Source organism: Neofelis nebulosa, chromosome 2 (assembly GCF_028018385.1).
Source record: "Neofelis nebulosa isolate mNeoNeb1 chromosome 2, mNeoNeb1.pri, whole genome shotgun sequence".
NCBI lineage: Eukaryota > Metazoa > Chordata > Mammalia > Carnivora > Felidae > Neofelis > Neofelis nebulosa.
In genome coordinates this window covers 181,839,671-181,858,411 of record NC_080783.1, presented here as the reverse complement: position 1 = coordinate 181,858,411, position 18,741 = coordinate 181,839,671, and the positions used below count along the sequence as shown (strand labels likewise).

Here is an 18,741-nt window from a genome sequence, read left to right as displayed (position 1 = left end):
ACAAATGGAACATTATTACTAAATTTATTAATTGTAAGGCAGGGAACAGGAAGAGTTGAAGCCGTGCAGATAGGTAGGAGCCAGATTACTGAGGTCTTCACTGCTGTATCAACATATAGAGTGTATAGAATATTCTTGTTGCACTGTACTTTCTGAATTCTTGTCATAAGTGTCAGTCTACCTGATTTCAACATCACAAAGCCCATTTCTATATTTTTGTGTCTAAAGTGACTTTTGAGAAAAAAATATTGCAGTTATTAGATATGTTTTATTAGATGGTCATTTTGGGAAATGACTGAAAGAAACCTCTTTTAGCAAGAACCTGTCAATCATGTAACTGAAAAGAACATACACAGGTAGCCTGGTCCCTTCTAAGCATGTCCACCGCCCCCTGACCCTCCCCCACCCTCCCCCCCTAAAAAACCTCCTGTTTCAGAGCTTGACAAAGCCATCTACATGAGGCAGCAATACCCTATTATACTATTGCCCCTCTGAAATGGGCATCTTGGTGATGACTAGGATGGTAGATGAACCACAAACAAAATCAAGTCTTCAATCTGAAAAACACAGAAAACATTAAGCATTGCCTGAGGCCTGGTGGTAAACCTATAGGAGATGCACTTTTTAATCAGAAAACGTTTAAGATTGCACTTACATCTCGGGCTTTCACATAGAAGGCCTCTTGAAAAGCAGCTTCTAATGAGCCAATAAAAAATACAGGATGGCAGTCACCATATCTATAGGAAAAATTATGTCTATTAATGAAAATACATTTCAAATTTACCTCAAAGTTTCACAAGTCTAATCAGCATCTTCTAAGTAAATGTTGGGACTAGTATCTCTTAAGTACAGATCAAACATTAAAACATTTCTTTAAAGGCTTCACTAGTTCTTAGAAATTTTTTGGCCTATACTGATTATATCAGAATACTGGAATTTTAACTACATCTAGCAAATGGATTTAATAAATGCTACAAAACCATGGTATTTATAAGTAGTGATTCTTGGTTATCCACTTTCATAAGATTTCCCTTACAGAAGCCTTAACTTTCCATTTTAGTTAACTTATTCCGGAAGTCCAACAGAGAGGGAAAAAAATTGTATCTTGCAAATTTTCCAAATTATATTACATTGGAAAACAGAACTAGAGAGAAACATCATTTAAACAAAAGTTAGGGTTAAATATTCAAATCTTCTTTACTTAAACACCTTACAAGAATCTCAAATGCATATAAAACATTTTATAGTAGACTCTTAAAAGAAGAAATGTTAAACAGTCCCAAAACAAAATTAAAAGAAAAATTCACTTATATTTAAAATTTTAAAATTATTTTTAAATTTAATACTATTTTAAAGGATATTTTTATTTATCCTATGATATACTAAAAATTAGTATTCTATAACATAGTCCTTTTGGGAATATAGTCAATATATTAATTTGATCCACATTTTGTAATCCACTTATTTTGCTTCTATATAGAGATAACATGAATGCATCTCTGAAGTGGCATAAGTGGCTTACTAGTGAAACACATACTTTGAATACTTCACAGAAAAATTAAAGACAATCTGTGATTAAAATTGCTCCAGAAAAATCACAGTAGCATTAAAAAAACATCAATTTTATATATTTAATGTCCTAACCCTACCTTGAAGAAAACTCTGCTGTAAATTGTAATAAGGCATCTCCTTCATTTTCTGCGTTTTCTGGCACTAAAAAACAAACAAAAGAAAAAACAAAAACCAAAAAACAAAACAAATAGACACAAAAAACAAACCACATAACATCTAATCCCACATATAAGAAATATATTTAATCAATAAAGAGGAAATAAAATTAAATTTTAGCTTTTGTGATATATCTGAGGAGACATTTTAACTGGACACACATTAGAAGATTTCATCAAACCTTAAAAAAATTCCAAGCTCATAAATTTTGGAAAACCAACTGACACGATCTTAAGTATTTCAAATATGTGCCAGCCATCATTAGGATTTTAATGTTGTCTTAAAATGGTATCTTGTAATTAAATGATATAAAAAGGATCTCGAGTTTCTTAAAAATCTTATTTATAAGGAAGACGGTCAATTTTAAGTAAATATCACATCTATTTCTGCTCAAGGGAGTTACCTAATTTCACTGAGTAAATGAGCCATTTAAGGATTTATTTTAATGGTAATTTTGCATATAGTATCACTTGTGATTCTATAGTATATATTTTGCGGAGTGAAAGAAAAGGAGATGTCCCATTTAGTTTACTTTTCTTTCCTTCGAAAGGTGATACCGGTGAATGGAAAAGCAATACTACTCTTAAAACTGATACCTCCAATAAGATGCGGGGAAACAAGTCAAGTCACAGAAGTATAGCTATTTGTTTATCAGGCTCTAGATTTAAAGTGAAGAGACAGACTCATAACTAATTATACACATGAAACAAATCTATACATTCCTTCACATTTTTAATGAATTTTACTGAAGCATTGGGAAATGTTGAGGTTAATAAAATAAAAATTCAAGAGGCTCTGGTTCTAATGAATAATGTGCCTACTTGCTAAATTTTCTCCCTGTAAACCTGGAAAGTCAGTAAGAGATTTTTAAGTTCATTGTTCTTCCTAAGTTTCTGCAGTAGAGAGTAGAATTATAACGTTGGACCCAAAGAGCTATTAATACTCACTCATTGGAGATTTTCTCAGGGCAGATGATGCCATGCCGAATACTTCTCCATCATCCACCCCAAATTCGGAAGCATCTTCAAAGTCATCTCCATCACTATCACTAACCATATGAACATCGGTGCTTTGCTATTTGAGAAAAGTCCTGATTAGCTTTAAATTGACTTTAGGAAATAAAATTCCAAAACATAAGTTATATAACTACAATAGAACATTAGTATTATAATAGTTTTATTAAATAAGAAGCCATTTGCTAGAGGAAATCTTAATATTTTTCATTTTAAGGCTTACATATTTCTAAACTTGCTGTGATACCCCTATACTAAAGGTTGGAACCTGAGGGAAAATGAAGGATGCTTACAAACTGAATGAAGACAGGGATTTTTGTCTGTTTTATCCCCAGCACATAGTACACAAGTAAGTGCTCAATAAATATTTGCTCAATAAATGAGGAGATGGGTACAGAGAGGTCAGACACAAAGCAAGCTATATGAGTCTTTTAAAAAGCTCACAGTAATCTCTATTTCAAACTGCCACTTCCTTACTGCAGTGGTTCTCAAATTTCTCATTAGTGAAAAATGGCACACTTTCCTCAGTGTTATTAGAGATAACATGAAATAACACTATATATGAAAGCTTTTTGTAAAGTATAGGCTATTAAATATGAGATGTATGATTCAGTAAATGTTCATTTACTACATGTTGGGCACCAATAAATATGCTGTTTATTTTGTTTTCAGCAACATCCGTTGAGATTTAAAGTATTACAGTTAAAAACATCAGGTTCAAAAAAATGCACTAGGCTGCTAATCTCTAGGTAAGAACAGAATTTCAAAAATACTGAGATCTAAAACACCCAAACTGTGAATACTGACAAATATTTATGCCTTGAATGAGAAGAGGGTCTCAGCAAGGTATCTGGCTAAATGCCTGTGTATACTAGGTTCAGTAAATAGAATCTATAAAGACTATTTAATAAATGAAATTTCTATCTTTTTAAAATACGGTACTATGCACTTAAACTATGAAAATGGGGAAACTAGTTGATTCTGGTCTATGCAGAAGAGCCTAACTTAGAAATAAATATTTGCCAGGAAAACATCAAGGGAAACTAAGAATCAAAGACTCATAAAACTTGTCTAGAGGGATGTTAGAGTTTAGACAGTTATAAAATCATAGATTTTAAAGCTAGAAGAGATTTTAAAGATCTTTCTTATCAATGTTTTACCTCTTTCCCCTGGCCCCATGGCAAAATATTATGTAAAATTACAATGCATACCATATACAAAAGTAAGGCCACTCTGGCTGATGCAGGGGAGAAGGCAATGGGGGAGCCTAAGGCTCCTGGCTTTGGCCTTTTCTTTCTCATATCCCTTTGATAGCTGGGGTACCTCCAAAGGATCTCAGAACACTATGAAACAATTTTTTAAAATAACTGATCCAGCAAGTCTAACAGCTCCAAATAAGAAAGCCAAGATATTTACATTTGACTCAGCTTAGCATTTCCTTCTTGGGCATAACCAAGCATTGATGCCCAGAATTGTAACATTTTTCCCTCTTATCTGAACGACAGACTTCCCAATGGCCTGAATAGAGAAGATAATGAACAAATACTTACTGCATGAGTAAAAATGAATGGTCCTTATCCTAAGCAGTCTATCTGCTATTTTGACCAAATTACTATTTCTCACAGACACCTTGGTTCTACTTAGGATTCTAATCCTACTTGAGTGTTTTGCTTTGTAGGGCCAAGATCTCCTCCGGATTTCAGCAATTCAATAGCCTCAAAATTCAAAAACCCCTTCTCATTTCAAAGTGGTGAGAGAGCATCCTTTACAAAACAACACATTTACTAGGACCATTACTGTGTCTGAATTCCCCCGCTATGTTTCAGTCTGGCAAATATCTGGAGCACGAAGTTCCCTGAACTTTGAGGCTCAGTCTTAAACAAGTAAAGGCTCAGGATCTAAAAGGTACACTACAGTTCCATCAGGATAGACTAGTGGAAAGAAACAAACATCTAGTATGACAAACCACACATTCTCTATCAGCTAAGCTCTCACCTTAGCTGTCACTTAGTCTTGCCTAACATTCATCTTTCCTTTTAAGAGGCATCAGGTTAAGAAGAAGTGTTGCAGGACACAGAGAGTAAAGAGAAAAGGATTGTTCTACATACCATTTTTTTCCTTACTCCTTTTACCTTACTCACTCTCCTACATCTAAACTTCTTCTCCTAATCCAGTTTTCAAATAATAGCCCCTTTCCCTAACAACAGGACTTTACATCATACTAAGATAGTGATTTTAATTTTGTGCCTATGTAACTAACCCATTATTCATTTTGTCTTCATAAAGTGTAGAATTCCCAAATCTCTTAAGACCCAGAAAGCAGAATCCTACAACGACAACATCTTCAAAGGGAGTTATCTAAAAAGCCAATTTTGTTGAAAAAAGTATATTTCAAATATGAATTATTGAAGTATGTGCAAGAATGAGCTACTTAATTATGTATAAGGAACTCCCAATCTCTTCACATTTTCTTATCAGTCATCTAACAGGTTAGGAAAAGCTTTTTCTAAAAATGAGATAAACAATCTTTTTTTCATTAATGTTTGCTGATGAGAATACATAATCTCTTGGTTTAGTCATGGCAGACTTAAAATTCTTTGAATCCAGAGAAGTTATTTATTCAGAATTTGAAAAGCAGCTAAAAAAAATTTGTGATTCTATTTTGCCTGTTTATTGGCATTCATTTATTCCCATTATTATTTAAAAACATTTACAAAGCCCTAGTAAATGCCACACTGCCTGAACCTGTATGGAAGGTAGTCTATATTCTCTTATGGAACACTATATAATATATACAGATAATTATAATATCTAATGATAAGCGTTATGACAGGTAAAGTTCAGAGGAGAGCATTTAATACACTGGTAATGAGAAAAATCAGAGCAAACTTCCTAGAGGAGAAAGAACCAAACTTTGAGACAAAATTTAGACTTATATATACTTGGCACTAAGGCAAGCTTATAACTGAAGCAGATGTTCCTTTCAGCAACTACTTGTACAAAGGTATAATTTAGTTGCAGATGTGTCCTTTTCAGTGTGATAAGAGATATAATAAAAGTACAAGCAAAGGCTGTGGCTAATAAAAGAGTTACTCTAGCACCAGTGAAGAAGACTGTGCAAGGCTTCACACAAGTGGTAATTTTAACCCATACTTTTATTTTTTTTTTCAACATATGAAGTTTATTGTCAAATTGGTTTCCATACAACACCCAGTGCTCATCCCAAAAGGTGCCCTCCTCAATACCCATCACCCACCCTCCCCTCCCTCCCACCCCCCATCAACCCTCAGTTTGTTCTCAGTTTTTAAGAGTCTCTTATGCTTTGGCTCTCTTCCACTCTAACCTCTTTTTTTTTTTTTCCCCTTCCCCTCCCCCATGGGTTTCTGTTAAGTTTCTCAGGATTAACCCATACTTTTAAAAGAGGTATCAATGTTGTACACAGTATGTGATGGAAGACTGGTAGGGAGGAAGTTGTACTCTAGGCAGAGAAAAAATTCAAGCAAGGAATTGGATATTTAGAAAATCAATAAAGAATTCAGGAAAGCAAACTGAATCATCAACCCCACATATGGGAGAAGAATATGAACTAGCACTAAGGCCAAAAATTTTCAGTGGAACTACGTTGCAGCAGTCCTTAAACTGGCATTGGTATTTAGACTTACTTTGTTGGCAACAGAAGAACTACAAAAGGTTTTTAGGCAGAGGACTGCTCAAGGGAACACCTCTGATGGCTCTGTGTGTGTGTGCACGTGTGTTTAGGGCAGTATGTTGGCATATGGCAGCTTTGATTTGGAGATGTGAGAAGAAAAACTTATTTCAAAGTTCCAAGTGAGAGGACCTGAGAGCTTATACTTGAGCAGTAGCAGTGGGAACTGTGCTGACAGCTCGAGCTTGGAACCTGCTTCAGATTCTGAGTCTCCCTCTTTCTCTGCCCCTCCCCTACTTGCACTCTGTCTCCCTCTCTCTCAAAAATAAATAAAACATTAAAAAATTAAATATATATGTATATTTATAGATATATATAAAATTATGATATATAAATATGTAAACATATATATACATATTTCAATTGGTGAAGAAGGAAAAACAGTACAAGAGATGAAGAGATTAGCTGTCAAAAATTAGAAAGTTAGATAATAGCCAAATTATGGAAAGAGCCTAAATGTCCAACAACTGATGAATGGATAAAGAAATTGTGGTTTATATACACAATGGAATACTATGTGGCAATGAGAAAGAATGAAATATGGCCTTTTGTAGCAACGTGGATGGAACTGGAGAGTGTTATGCTAAGCGAAATAAGTCATACAGAGAGAGACAGATATCCTATGTTTTCACTCTTATGTGGATCCTGAGAAACTTAACAGAAGACCATGGGGGAGGGGAAGAAAAAAAAAAAAAGGTTAGAGAGGGAGGGAGCCAAAACATAAGAGACCTAAAAACTGAGACCAAACTGAAGGTTGATGGGGGGTGGGAGGGAGGGGAGTGTGGGTGATGGGTACTGAGGAGGGCACCTGTTGGGATGAGCACTGGGTGTTGTATGGAAACCAATTTGACAATAAATTTTATATTAAAAAATATAGAAAGTGAGAGAGAAATCTTAGAAGCAAGGTCTGAGAAAATTTCAATGCAGACAAGAACTATAAACAGGTTCAGTAGGATGAAAATCAAGGAAGAGAGAGTTATTAGGTAGTTATTAGTTAGGTATTATGACAAAAAACCACATGAAAGAAACCTGAATTTATAACTGAAAGACCTAGCTCTACTATTTTCTGTATGACACTGGGCAAGTGTCTTTGCACCCCCACTATAGAATGTGACTAATACTGACCCAGAAAGGCTGCTCTGAAAATGAAAAGAGATGGCATAGCATCTTATAAAAATGAGTATCTGACTCATAAATTCAATTTAAATCACCTGGTAGAAAAAAGCCCAAACTGTAGTCAGTTAAGTGAATAGAAGGTGAAGAAATAGTCGTCCAGTGTAGATTAAAGCCCGAAGGAATATTTTTTTTTAGGGAAGACCTGAACATGTTTTTAGGATAAAAAGAAGGAACCAATAGAGGGAGAGGATAAAAATGAAATAGAGACCCCTTGCTCCTCCCTTGTTGTGGGAAAGGGTAGTAAGGGTAAAATCAAGATAATGGGTAGAACATAAACTCTGATAGCAAGAAATTTCTCAACTAATAAATTACGGTAATAAATTTGATGCTGACATAAAAATATCCCTATTTGAATAGTCAAAAGGAAAGGGTCATAAAAATCATGAGGTATCAGTTCATTTGGTGCAGTTTCAAAGAATAGCAGGTCTCTCAGTGACTGGAATGAACAGTTTTTGGCTGGGGTTGACAATGATTATTATTAATATGGGTGAGGAGATAGGTTTCTGGGGAGATATGGTAAGTTCAATTTCGTACAGAGTGAATCTGCAGTGGGCACTCAGATGGAAATGTTCAGAAGGAACCAGACTACTATTTAGCTTGTCTGCCTGTGGTGCAATGCCACATACTATTGACTCCTCCAGCAATACATGGCACTGACCCTAGCAGTATGTGGCATTGCACCACAGGCAGACAAGCTAAATACTTGTCTCACCAAGTTTTAAAAACTGAAATACAGATTTTTGGCAATTATCTGTGTTCAATTTCATTTTGTTAGGTATAAGCTCCTTAATGGAAAGACTGTGCTTTGTTCAATGCTATATTCCTGGCACTTAGACCAGTACCAGGCATAAAGAGGCATGTAACCAGAATTTATTGGATGAATACTGAATGAATCTTTTCCATCACTTAAACCAAAAAACCTAGGTATCATTCTTATCTCTTCCTTTTCTCTTCTCCCACAGATCCTATCAGTCACCGGTCCTACTGATTTTCCCTCCACAACACTTCCTGAATCCATATCCTTCTCTATTTTTACCAATGATATTCTAGTTTGGGATCTCATTATCCTTTAACTGTGCTGGTAAAATAGATTCATACTTATTTCTCTGCCTCCAGTCCTGCTTCCCTTACATCTAGCTTCTGCACAGCAGCCAAAGTGCTCTTCTCTAAAATGTGTATGTTAAAAAATACTTAAAAGTCTTCTGTGGCTGCCTAGATTTCAAGTTCCCAACTTGACCTATAAGTCCTATTCACCTTCACCTCATCTCTTATCTTTGTCTTCCACTTTATTTTGCACAGACACCAAACTGCACTCATCTCTGTGCATATACTGCATCAGACCATGTTGTTTCCTTTGAATGAAATTCTATTTCTATGTTTCTTCATTTGGGTGACTGTTCTTTATTCTTTATAATTTGATTTGGATATAAATTCTTCTAGTCTTTCTTCCTCCTCCTCCTCCCCTCCCAACTTGTTCCTTTTCCTCTTCCTCCTACCCCTCCCTCTCTCCTTCTTTTAAAAAAAATATTCACTCACCAATATTTATTTTGTGGCTGGTACAGGCCAGGTACTACACTAGGTGTTAGGGCTACAGAGGTGAATAAAGCAGACACAGCTTTTGCTTGAAAATATTCTTGAACATTGTGCCTCCCACCCCCATATTTGTGCTCCCCTAGTATCTTGTGCTTGCCTCAATTTTCTCGTTAATTATATAACATGAAATTACCAGGTTATATTCATCTGACTAGCTCATAGTGAGCATTCAATAGATGTTTCCCTAACTGAAGTTATTAACTAATTAACTAGTCAACTACATTTGAAGTTTATTTTTTTATTCTTGGGGTACCCCTCCCTCTCTATCAACTGAGAATTGGGTAATTCTCCAGAAGACTGGGTCCATGGGTCTCTACCCTGTCTCACCTAAGCACCTGGGAAAAGGAGAGGGAGATATTTAGCTAGGTACCCAGAGGTATGGAAAGATCATTAAAAGGTGGTCAGGGGCAGGGAAGGCTGGGAAGGAAATTAAAATGGTGAATAATCATAAAAAAATATAGGTATAGGACCAGAAGGAGGATATGAGAAACAAAATTCCCCCAGCTAGAGGACAAATAACTATAATCCATAATATTCAAAACTTAAATTTAACTACTGATCTCAAGTATCTGCTTCCTAACTCCAGGCTTAAGACAGTCAATAGAAAAATGGTAATTGTCCTGAAACATGAAATCATTTAGGAAAAGGGTTAAAACCATAAAAAAAGCAGAACCACTGGATGGAGGCTGCAGGGACACAGGTTCCAGTTTAATATAAGGAAGATTTCAACAGACAGAGTTGCTCAACAATGGAACTGGTTTGCCTCATGAAACAGAATTTTGTTACTGGAGATAAAACACAGGTATATTTTGAAGGTATATTCTGAGTGAACTCTTTCAGCATACAGACTATGGTCCTAATGTTTAGCACCTAGAAAACATTAAATAAATGTTTAGATGAATGAGGGATGAATGGAGAGAAGACTGGAAATCAAATTTAAAAATCCCTTTCAGTTGTATAATTCTAGGACAGCATAAAAGCCCAAGTCACATTTGTCCGTCCATTTCTCACCAGCCACCTGAAAGGGTGATATTTACAATTAGCCAGAGAAGGAAAAGTAATAGTTTCATCCCAAATAATCACATTTTTAGATACTCCCAAGACTGTGACTCTTTAGTTTAGCAAAGCCTCCTAACTCCACTCTACTTCTTCTCTAACCTAGAGTGTGCCAGCCTCATCAACACTCCTTTTACTATATGGCACTGACTTCTTTTTTGCTGAAGGGTCTGGCCAAATAACACATATTTGTGAGAGTGAGAGAAGGAAATAAAATGAAGTGAAACAGGCTATCTGTCACCTTCCAGAGCACAGAATAATGGGGTGGAGCTAAATGGCCACATTTTAATGTAGTGGATTTACCCATTAAAGAGTTGGAGCATAACCTGCTTTAGCACTAAAAACATACTCAAGCACTAGAAAGAAATATTTCTTTTTTAAAAATGTTTATTTATTTATTTTTGAAAGAGAGACAGAAAGCACAAGAGGGAGAGGGGCAGACAGAGAATCCCAAGCAGGCTACACACTGTCAGCACAGAGCCTGATGTGGGGCTTGAATGCACAAACTGAGCTGAAATCAAGAGTTGGACGCTTAACTGACTGAATCACCCAGGCGCCTCAAGAAAGAAATATTTCAATAAATTATTTCTGGCAATTTCTGCCAAACAGTGAAACTCAATATTATGTTTTCTTTCATGAGGATTAGGGAGATAAAATGCTGAATAAAATAGTGTGGCCTCTTTAAAGGAAATTAACATTTTTAGAGGCCCAAGAAAACAGTGCAGTAGTATTTGTAGCAGAGGAAAACCCTTTCTTTCTTGTGGATTTCTAAAAAATGTTAAAAACCGGAGCCGCAAATTATCATTTTCACAGGATGAGCAGGGACTACAATATAATTTCTCCTTCACATATTTAAGTGATATAAATACATATTCAGAAGATGGCTGGAAAGGTCCTGTGGCAGCTTCCACAATAAGTATTCAAAATATATAGTCAGTTTAAATAAAAATTTGCAACTATATTTTGTATAGAATGTAAATGGAAAAAGGTTTGACTGGACTAGTCCATCTGTTGAATACTTGGATCATATGTTAGCCTGAAACACTGAAATAAGTAACATTTTTTTTGTATTATTAGCTATGACCTCTATCACATACACTTTTTTAAGTCATGGTGATGATTTTTCTTAGCACATAGTGGGAGCTCAATAAAAAAAGCTCAATAAAAACTTTTTAAAAAGCTAAACTGTAATGTACAATCTATCTTTCCCCATTCCCTTGTATCCAAAGTCATAGCTGGACACAGAGTGCTATTTGTAACCATGGAAAAGATATTGTCTTTTAACACTGTTCAGACCCATAAAGACACACATCCCATACACAAACACGCTGAATCTTATCTGCCCCTCTTCTCTTTTTATAACTCCCTATATGCTATCACTGCTTTTATTACATTATGCCATTATTATTAATTTGCTAATTTACCATGTTTGACTCTGAGCACCTTGGTATAGAAACAGTGTTATTCATTTTTGTTACCTAGTATTGAGCACAACATCTGGCTCATAGAAAGTGCTCTAACTCCAGGAGTTAAAGGACCTTCAGGATCAGTCCTAATAACTGTATTCTACTATATAGTTAGCAGCAAAGAAAACCCTTTAGTCAACCTGTCAATTCTAAGTAAAATTCATTTCAACCAATTCACCTGAATTCTGTCTGTTGAAACATGAAACTTATACACCAAGAAGGAGCACATTAGCAATAAACTCGCATGAAAAGTTTCTGTCTTCAAGAATTTACTGAGACTTTATTCACGCTACATTAACTTTATCTATTCATTTGTGTGGCAGATAAAAAAGAATAGGAAGTGGGCAGGTAGGTGAAAGACAGGCCTCCTATTCACCGAAAAGCTGGCAAACAGGCTTACCTCTTCGGACTGCTCCCGGGTCTGCGCAGGTGAAGATCTCCTCCCCACTGTAAGTCGATGGCAGGGATAAGATAGCCCTGATTCAGCAAGACACATCTGTAAAAAGAAGAATCCATCATTTGCAAACAAAATGAGGCCATGTTTCATGAAAGGACTTTACTTTTGATGTTTTCTATTATTTTTGAAGTTAGACTAGAAAGCTCACTCTAGTAGTCCATGCATTATATTACCAGGAAGGCTTTGAAAATTTGAAATTTTTCCATATATGGGATGTTACAATAGTCAAGGCCTCTTTTTTGTTGGCTTAAACAACATAAATCTATTTTCTCACAGTCCTGGAGGTTGAAAGTCTGAGAAGAAGATGTTGGTTGGCAGGGTTGGTTTCTTTTTTTTCCTTTACTCTATTTATTTTTTTTTCTTTTATTATATTTTCTTTTTATTTTTTCTAGTTAGAAACATTTTATTAAAATGTACCAGATTAAAACCCACATTTTCAGACCACAGGATGTTAATACATTCAACAAAAATTTGTATTATCCTACTGCTGTGAATTTATAGAGTAATAACCCAAATCCATTTTATTCAGATAACTGAAATACCCTTCCTAGGTTACACTTTATAGACATCACAAATCCCTTATAATAATGTAAACAAAATGACCCTTCCCTAAAAGGTGAACTTGAGAACTTCAGTCCACTCTTTCAGGACTTGCACTTCTTTGTGTACTTCCTGATGGGGAGTGGCTTCTTTTGGAAATGGAGATCTGGACTTTGGCTGATTCTTTTTTTTTTTTTTTAACGTTTATTTTTTTATTTTTGAGACAGAGAGAGACAGAGCATGAACGGGGGAGGGTCAGAGAGAGGGAGACACAGAATCTGAAACAGGCTCCAGGCTCTGAGCGGTCAGCACATAGCCCGACGCGGGGCTCGAACTCACGGACCGCGAGATCATGACCTGAGCCGAAGTCGGCCGCTTAACCGACTGAGCCACGCAGGCGCCCCATGGCTGATTCTTGATAGTGAAACAGAACTGATTCTTATCTTGACCTTGATGGGGATCTTGATGTTTTTATGGAACCAGACGTAGACCTCTGTGTGAAGCTGATCTCGATCTACAGAGAAACACAGATCTTGATCGCTGAGGAGATGGTGATCTTGACCTCCTTTCCCTGCTCCTGCTATGTGAACAAGAGTATCATCTACCTCTGGATCTTAAATGTGATCTAGACTGTGACCTGCTTCTCCTCCACCAGCTGTCAAGATGACATTCATAAACATAATGTCCCTTTTTGCCACATTCATAGCATTTATCATTGGGATCAAAGGAATGTTGGGCAGGTGGTTGGTCTATCAAAATCAGAGCTCCGAGGCATATTTGTTGATAATTCAACTCTCACTTGGGAACCACAAATCACCTCCCTGCCCAGGCCTCGCATTGCATCTTCTGCATATCTAGGATCTTCAAATTCCACAAAGGTAAATCTTGGAGGATTTCTCATAATCCACACAGTTCTTAAGATACTGTAATAACCAAAAGCCCTTTCTAACTCTCCTCTGCTGACACTGGTTCCCAGACTACCAACATATACTTTGGTTTTCTCCTCCACACCACCCACAAGGTGACATGATGCCTGGCTGTTCTCAATGCCCAGGGAGCAATCAGTACAAAAGATGCAGCACTGACTCAGTTGCCAATGGTATTGGCAGCCTTAAGTTTTTATTTTAATTCCAGCAGAGTTAACATATACAGTGTTACATTAGTTTCAGGTATAAATATATTGATTCAACAATTCCACACATCACCCAGTGCTCATCACAGTAAGTGCACTCTTTAATCCTCATCATGTATTTCACCCATTTGCCCATATACCTTCCCTTTGGTAACCATCAGTTTGTTCTCTATAGTTAGGAGTATGTTTCTTGGTTTGTTGCTCTCTTTTTTCCCTTTGCTCATTTGTTTTGTTTAAATTCCACATATGAGTGAATCATATGGTATTTGTCTTTCTGACTATTTTGCTTAGCATTATACTCTGTAGATCCATTCACATTGCTGCAAATGTTAATAGGTTTCATTCTTTTATAGGGCTGAATAATATTTATATATATGTCTATATACACACATATATATGTGAGTGTGTATATATATATAATCTATATACAATGTGTATATATGATCTATATACAATGTGTATATAATCTATATACAATGTATATAATATATATACACAGTGTATGCATAATATATATATATACTATATATATGTACATGTGTATATATAATATGTACATTATATATACATAAAATATATCTCACCTCTTCTTTATCCATTCATTGACAGATGGACACAGGCTGCTTCCATAACTTGGCTATTGTAAATAATACTCCTGTAAACATTGGGGGTGCATGTATCCATTTGTATTAGTACTTTTGTATTCTTTGGGTAAATACCCAGTAGTGGGATTGCCGGATCATAGGGTAGTTCTATTTTTAACTTTTTGAGAAATCTCTATACTGTTTTCCACAGTGGCTGTACCAGTTTGCATGTCCACGAACAATGCAAGGGAGTTCCCTTTTCTCCACATCGTTGCCAACACTTGTTGTTTCTTGTGTTTTTGATTTTAGCCATTCTGACAGGTGTGAGGTGGTATCTCATTGTGGTTTCCATTTGTATGTCTGATGATGAGTGATCTTTTGAGCATCTTTTCATGTGTCTGTTGGCCATCTGTATGTCTTCTTTGGAGAAATGTCTGTTCATGTCTTCTGCCCATTTTTTTATTGGATTATTTGTTTTGGGGGTGTGAGTTGTATTAAGTTCTTTATATATTTTGTATAGTAATGCTTTATCAGATATGTCATTTGCAAATATCTTCTCCCAGTCAGTATGTTGCCTCTTAATTTTGTGGATTATTTCCTTTGCTGTGCAGAAGCTTTTTATTTTGATGCAGTACCAATAGTTTATTTTTAGTCAAGGCTATTTTTCATAAGACAATAGACTGGTGCTCCAGGAAACTGTAATAAGTCTAAAATAAAGCTAATCATATATAACCTCCACATCACCACCCACTACTAGTATGTCTGTTACTTTTCCAAATAGAATAATACTTCAGTTTACTAATTCCCAGGGCTGTGCTCTATAAATCTTTTTTGGAAGGTGCTTGGAATAGTGTTTGTTGAAGGCACTAAAAAGAAAAATTTCCACAGATATTAACAATGTCATTTATTATTTAATCATATTAATCCACAATATCAAATTATTATAGCTTATGAATCTATAATATATGTAAAGCACCTAGCACAGTACCTGGCACACAAACATTCAGTTAATTTTTATTACCATTATGATCCAAGATGTTACCCAAAGAATCTGCCTAGTTTAGCCAACATAATTAAAGCCACATATATTTACTTCTATTGAAGTTTTTAGTGGGTCAGATATTAAATAATTAATTTGAGGTTTAAATTAAATTTGGGAAAATGTGAGCACATATGAGTACATGTCATTTTTGTCTACATAGAATTAAAACAATATTAAGTAGCCAAAAGAGGGTGTTTTCTCTAATGTTCATGAAATGACACATTGGTGTATTTAATATAATGATGATAAAAAGTTTCTTTTATTATTATTAGAAATAAGATAGGGTCTCCATTAGCACACTGAAAACATCCATTGGTAACTTTTTGGGTGTGAATTAAACTGATATCTAAGGAAACCTAAATATCTGCAAATTCATAAAAACCAACCAAAGACACAATAGTGGGTTGGTCATGAGTACAATTCAAACGTGTTACAAATAAGCTAATTATCTGAAGACAAGTACTGGAATGAAAACTACAAATGTCACATAACTATACAGGTATTTTCAATCATGTGAGGTATGTGCTGTCATATATATTATACTGATAAAAATCATTTGTATTTGATTCTTATTTTTCCTTTAGTCTGGTTAGAGGTTTTTTTAAATTATTATTATTTTTTTTTTTTAATTTTTTTTTTCAACGTTTTTTATTTATTTTTGGGACAGAGAGAGACAGAGCATGAACGGGGGAGGGGCAGAGAGAGAGGGAGACACAGAATCGGAAACAGGCTCCAGGCTCCGAGCCATCAGCCCAGAGCCCGACGCGGGGCTCGAACTCACGGACCGCGAGATCGTGACCTGGCTGAAGTCGGATGCTTAACCGACTGCGCCACCCAGGCGCCCCTAAATTATTTTTTTTTTATTGGAGTAAAGTACACCTAACCTTTGCCATTTTAACCATTTCATTTTACTTATTTTTAAAGTAACTCTATGGCCAACGTGGGGCTCAAACTCACGACTTTCCAATCAAGAATCCCATGCTCTCCCAACTGAGGCAGCCAGGTGCCCCATGGTTAGAGATTTTTGTTAGTTTGTTTTGGCATTTATATATTCTGGCCCTGTACCTTACAAATGCTAGAAAACCTGATTAATAATAATTACAGAAAGCAAACTGCATCCTTCCTGTCATTCTATTCATCATTTATCATAATTAGCTCAATTTATTTTATTTCAGTACCAAGAAAAGCAAAGCTAATTTGGATAAGAAGCACAGGCTAAATTTAAGTCACGTTAACTTTCACAATAGTTTTCATTTAAAAAAAGTTCTCCTCCCCCATCCTGAAATCCTCTGGTAATGAAACAATAATGATGGTAAATGTCACTGACAATTAGAAGCAGTGTAGCATAATGGAAAGAAATTTGGACCAGGAGCCAGAAAAATCTTGAGTCAAGTACTTCCCAGCCTCCGGAACTTGTGAAAGTCTCTATGCTAAGCCAGAGTTTTCCATTTATTGAGGTAAGTAATCCCTGACTTAACTACGTCAATGGACTTTTGAAAGGGTTAAATTAAGGTAAGTAAAAGCTGATTTTGAAAGTATACGGACTAGGCAGAAGACCTATTATCAGTCCAATGATCATTATTTTTAGGACCTGGAGAGAGAAATGGTGATTAGATACTACTGTGACTACCTTTGCATAGCAGCCTAATCATGTGTAAGTTATAAGAGGACATATTTTAGAAGTTGGAGGAAAGTACTCGTTAAAAGTACATAGTACTACAAATGGGCTGGTTCCTCAATGTGCTGGTGTCTATAGTTATTAACATTAACCTTTCCCATAGCTACTAGTAATTCCTGAAGAGGAGTGGCCAGCACTTTCTCCTTAGCCTACAGCTGACCAAGTGGGCCTCTGCATCACTCTATTTCAGACACCAATCACAATCCACTGAGGAAACTACAGGGTCAGGAATTTCTGAGTTACTATGTGCCCAGTGTAAGTCTGTCCTAAGGGAACATATATACCAGGTGGAGAGACAAAAGATGCATATAAGAATAGGCACAAAAAAAAGGAATAAAAGTGAGTAAAGATGGGGCTATATCTCCTCCAGGCAGTTTCTATAGGGCTAGCAACCCCTTGGAAGGGACAATGGTTACTCAGAGAGTGATTTCAAGAATTTAGGGCTAAAGTAAATGTTTGCTGGGACTCATAACCTAAATTTATATAAAAGATGTGTAGTCAGAAGGCTGAGATTCTCGACTGGCTAAATCATTCAACTGCCCAATGACTATGGGAAAATCATTTAGAATTTCTGTATTTCAGTTTTCTTAGAAAGAGAATAGATTAATAAACCTGTCCTTAAATATAAAAATAGGGTAATACAATCTGTTCTCCCTCACAGAGTTGATATGAAGATCCAATGAGATAATGTATGTGAAACCAAATGGTTATATAATTATAAAGGATCGATACTATTATCGTTGGGGCATTTATTTTGCAAGAAATTGGAAAAAAGGATTAGGGCTGCAGGTTTGCTTGATTTTATAGTTGAAGAGGGTTGCCTTAAAAAATTTAGATTTGCATACATTATATTAGTTAATTAACCTATAAAAAAATGGTAATCTCAATCACAAGACTGCTTTACCCTAATATAATGAAGGACTGTGACTCATTTGCAAAATCTATTTCAAGGCTTTATTCAGGTTTTTTTTTTTTTCTGGCCATGTTAGACTATAATTCTCTGACTTTCCATCATCACAGATTCAGAGATTCAAAATAGGCTCACAAATTCAAAAAGAAATCAAAAGAAATCAAGTCAAAATCCCTTTATTATTTAATTCTATACCTTTAAATAAATACAACACATCTGAGGGTATAATCTTCTGAATGCTTAGGGATAGGTTGGGGTAAAAGAATTTCATGCCTAAAAATCTCACTGGCTATTATATACATTAAATGGGTCATGGATTTAATTAAATCAAACTATTATATACATAAAATGGGTTATTTGTTGAATGGCATGAGAGTTATATGTATATTTACATATAAAGACTTTATTTTCTTTAAAGAGTAATTGTAGGTTTACAATAAAATTGAGAAGAAAGTACAGAGGTTTCTCCAATACCCCCTGCCATATGCCCCCAATAGGCATAGTCTCTCCCATCATCAACATCATTTACCAGAATGGGTTTTTTTTTTAACCAACGATAAACCTATACTGACACATCGTAATTACTCTGCATTAGGGTTCACTCTTTGTGTTGTACACTTTATATGTTTGGAAAAAGGTATAATGGTATTTATGCACCAT

The 18,741-nt window shown here is 35.5% G+C and overlaps 1 protein-coding gene and 1 pseudogene across 3 annotated transcripts in view; both read right to left on the bottom strand.

The window, feature by feature from the left end:
• Positions 1 to 18,741, bottom strand: part of FAF1 (Fas associated factor 1) — a 532,153-nt gene that overhangs the window by 164,572 nt on the left and 348,840 nt on the right. For 2 of the 3 annotated variants that reach the window (XR_009258134.1, XM_058717422.1), the window contains exons 9-12: positions 12,139 to 12,234; positions 2,676 to 2,802; positions 1,650 to 1,713; positions 656 to 737 (exon numbers count right to left, since the gene is read on the bottom strand). Coding sequence is in view for 2 of the 3 variants with exons in the window: in XM_058717422.1 (XP_058573405.1) it covers positions 656 to 737; positions 1,650 to 1,713; positions 2,676 to 2,802; positions 12,139 to 12,234 (369 nt within the window). In the remaining variant the exon portion in view is untranslated. Of the gene's footprint in view, positions 1 to 655; positions 738 to 1,649; positions 1,789 to 2,675; positions 2,803 to 12,138; positions 12,235 to 18,741 lie in introns of all 3 variants that reach the window. The other variant, XM_058717421.1, reaches the window with a different exon arrangement.
• Positions 12,642 to 14,720, bottom strand: LOC131503644 (serine/arginine-rich splicing factor 7-like; annotated as a pseudogene).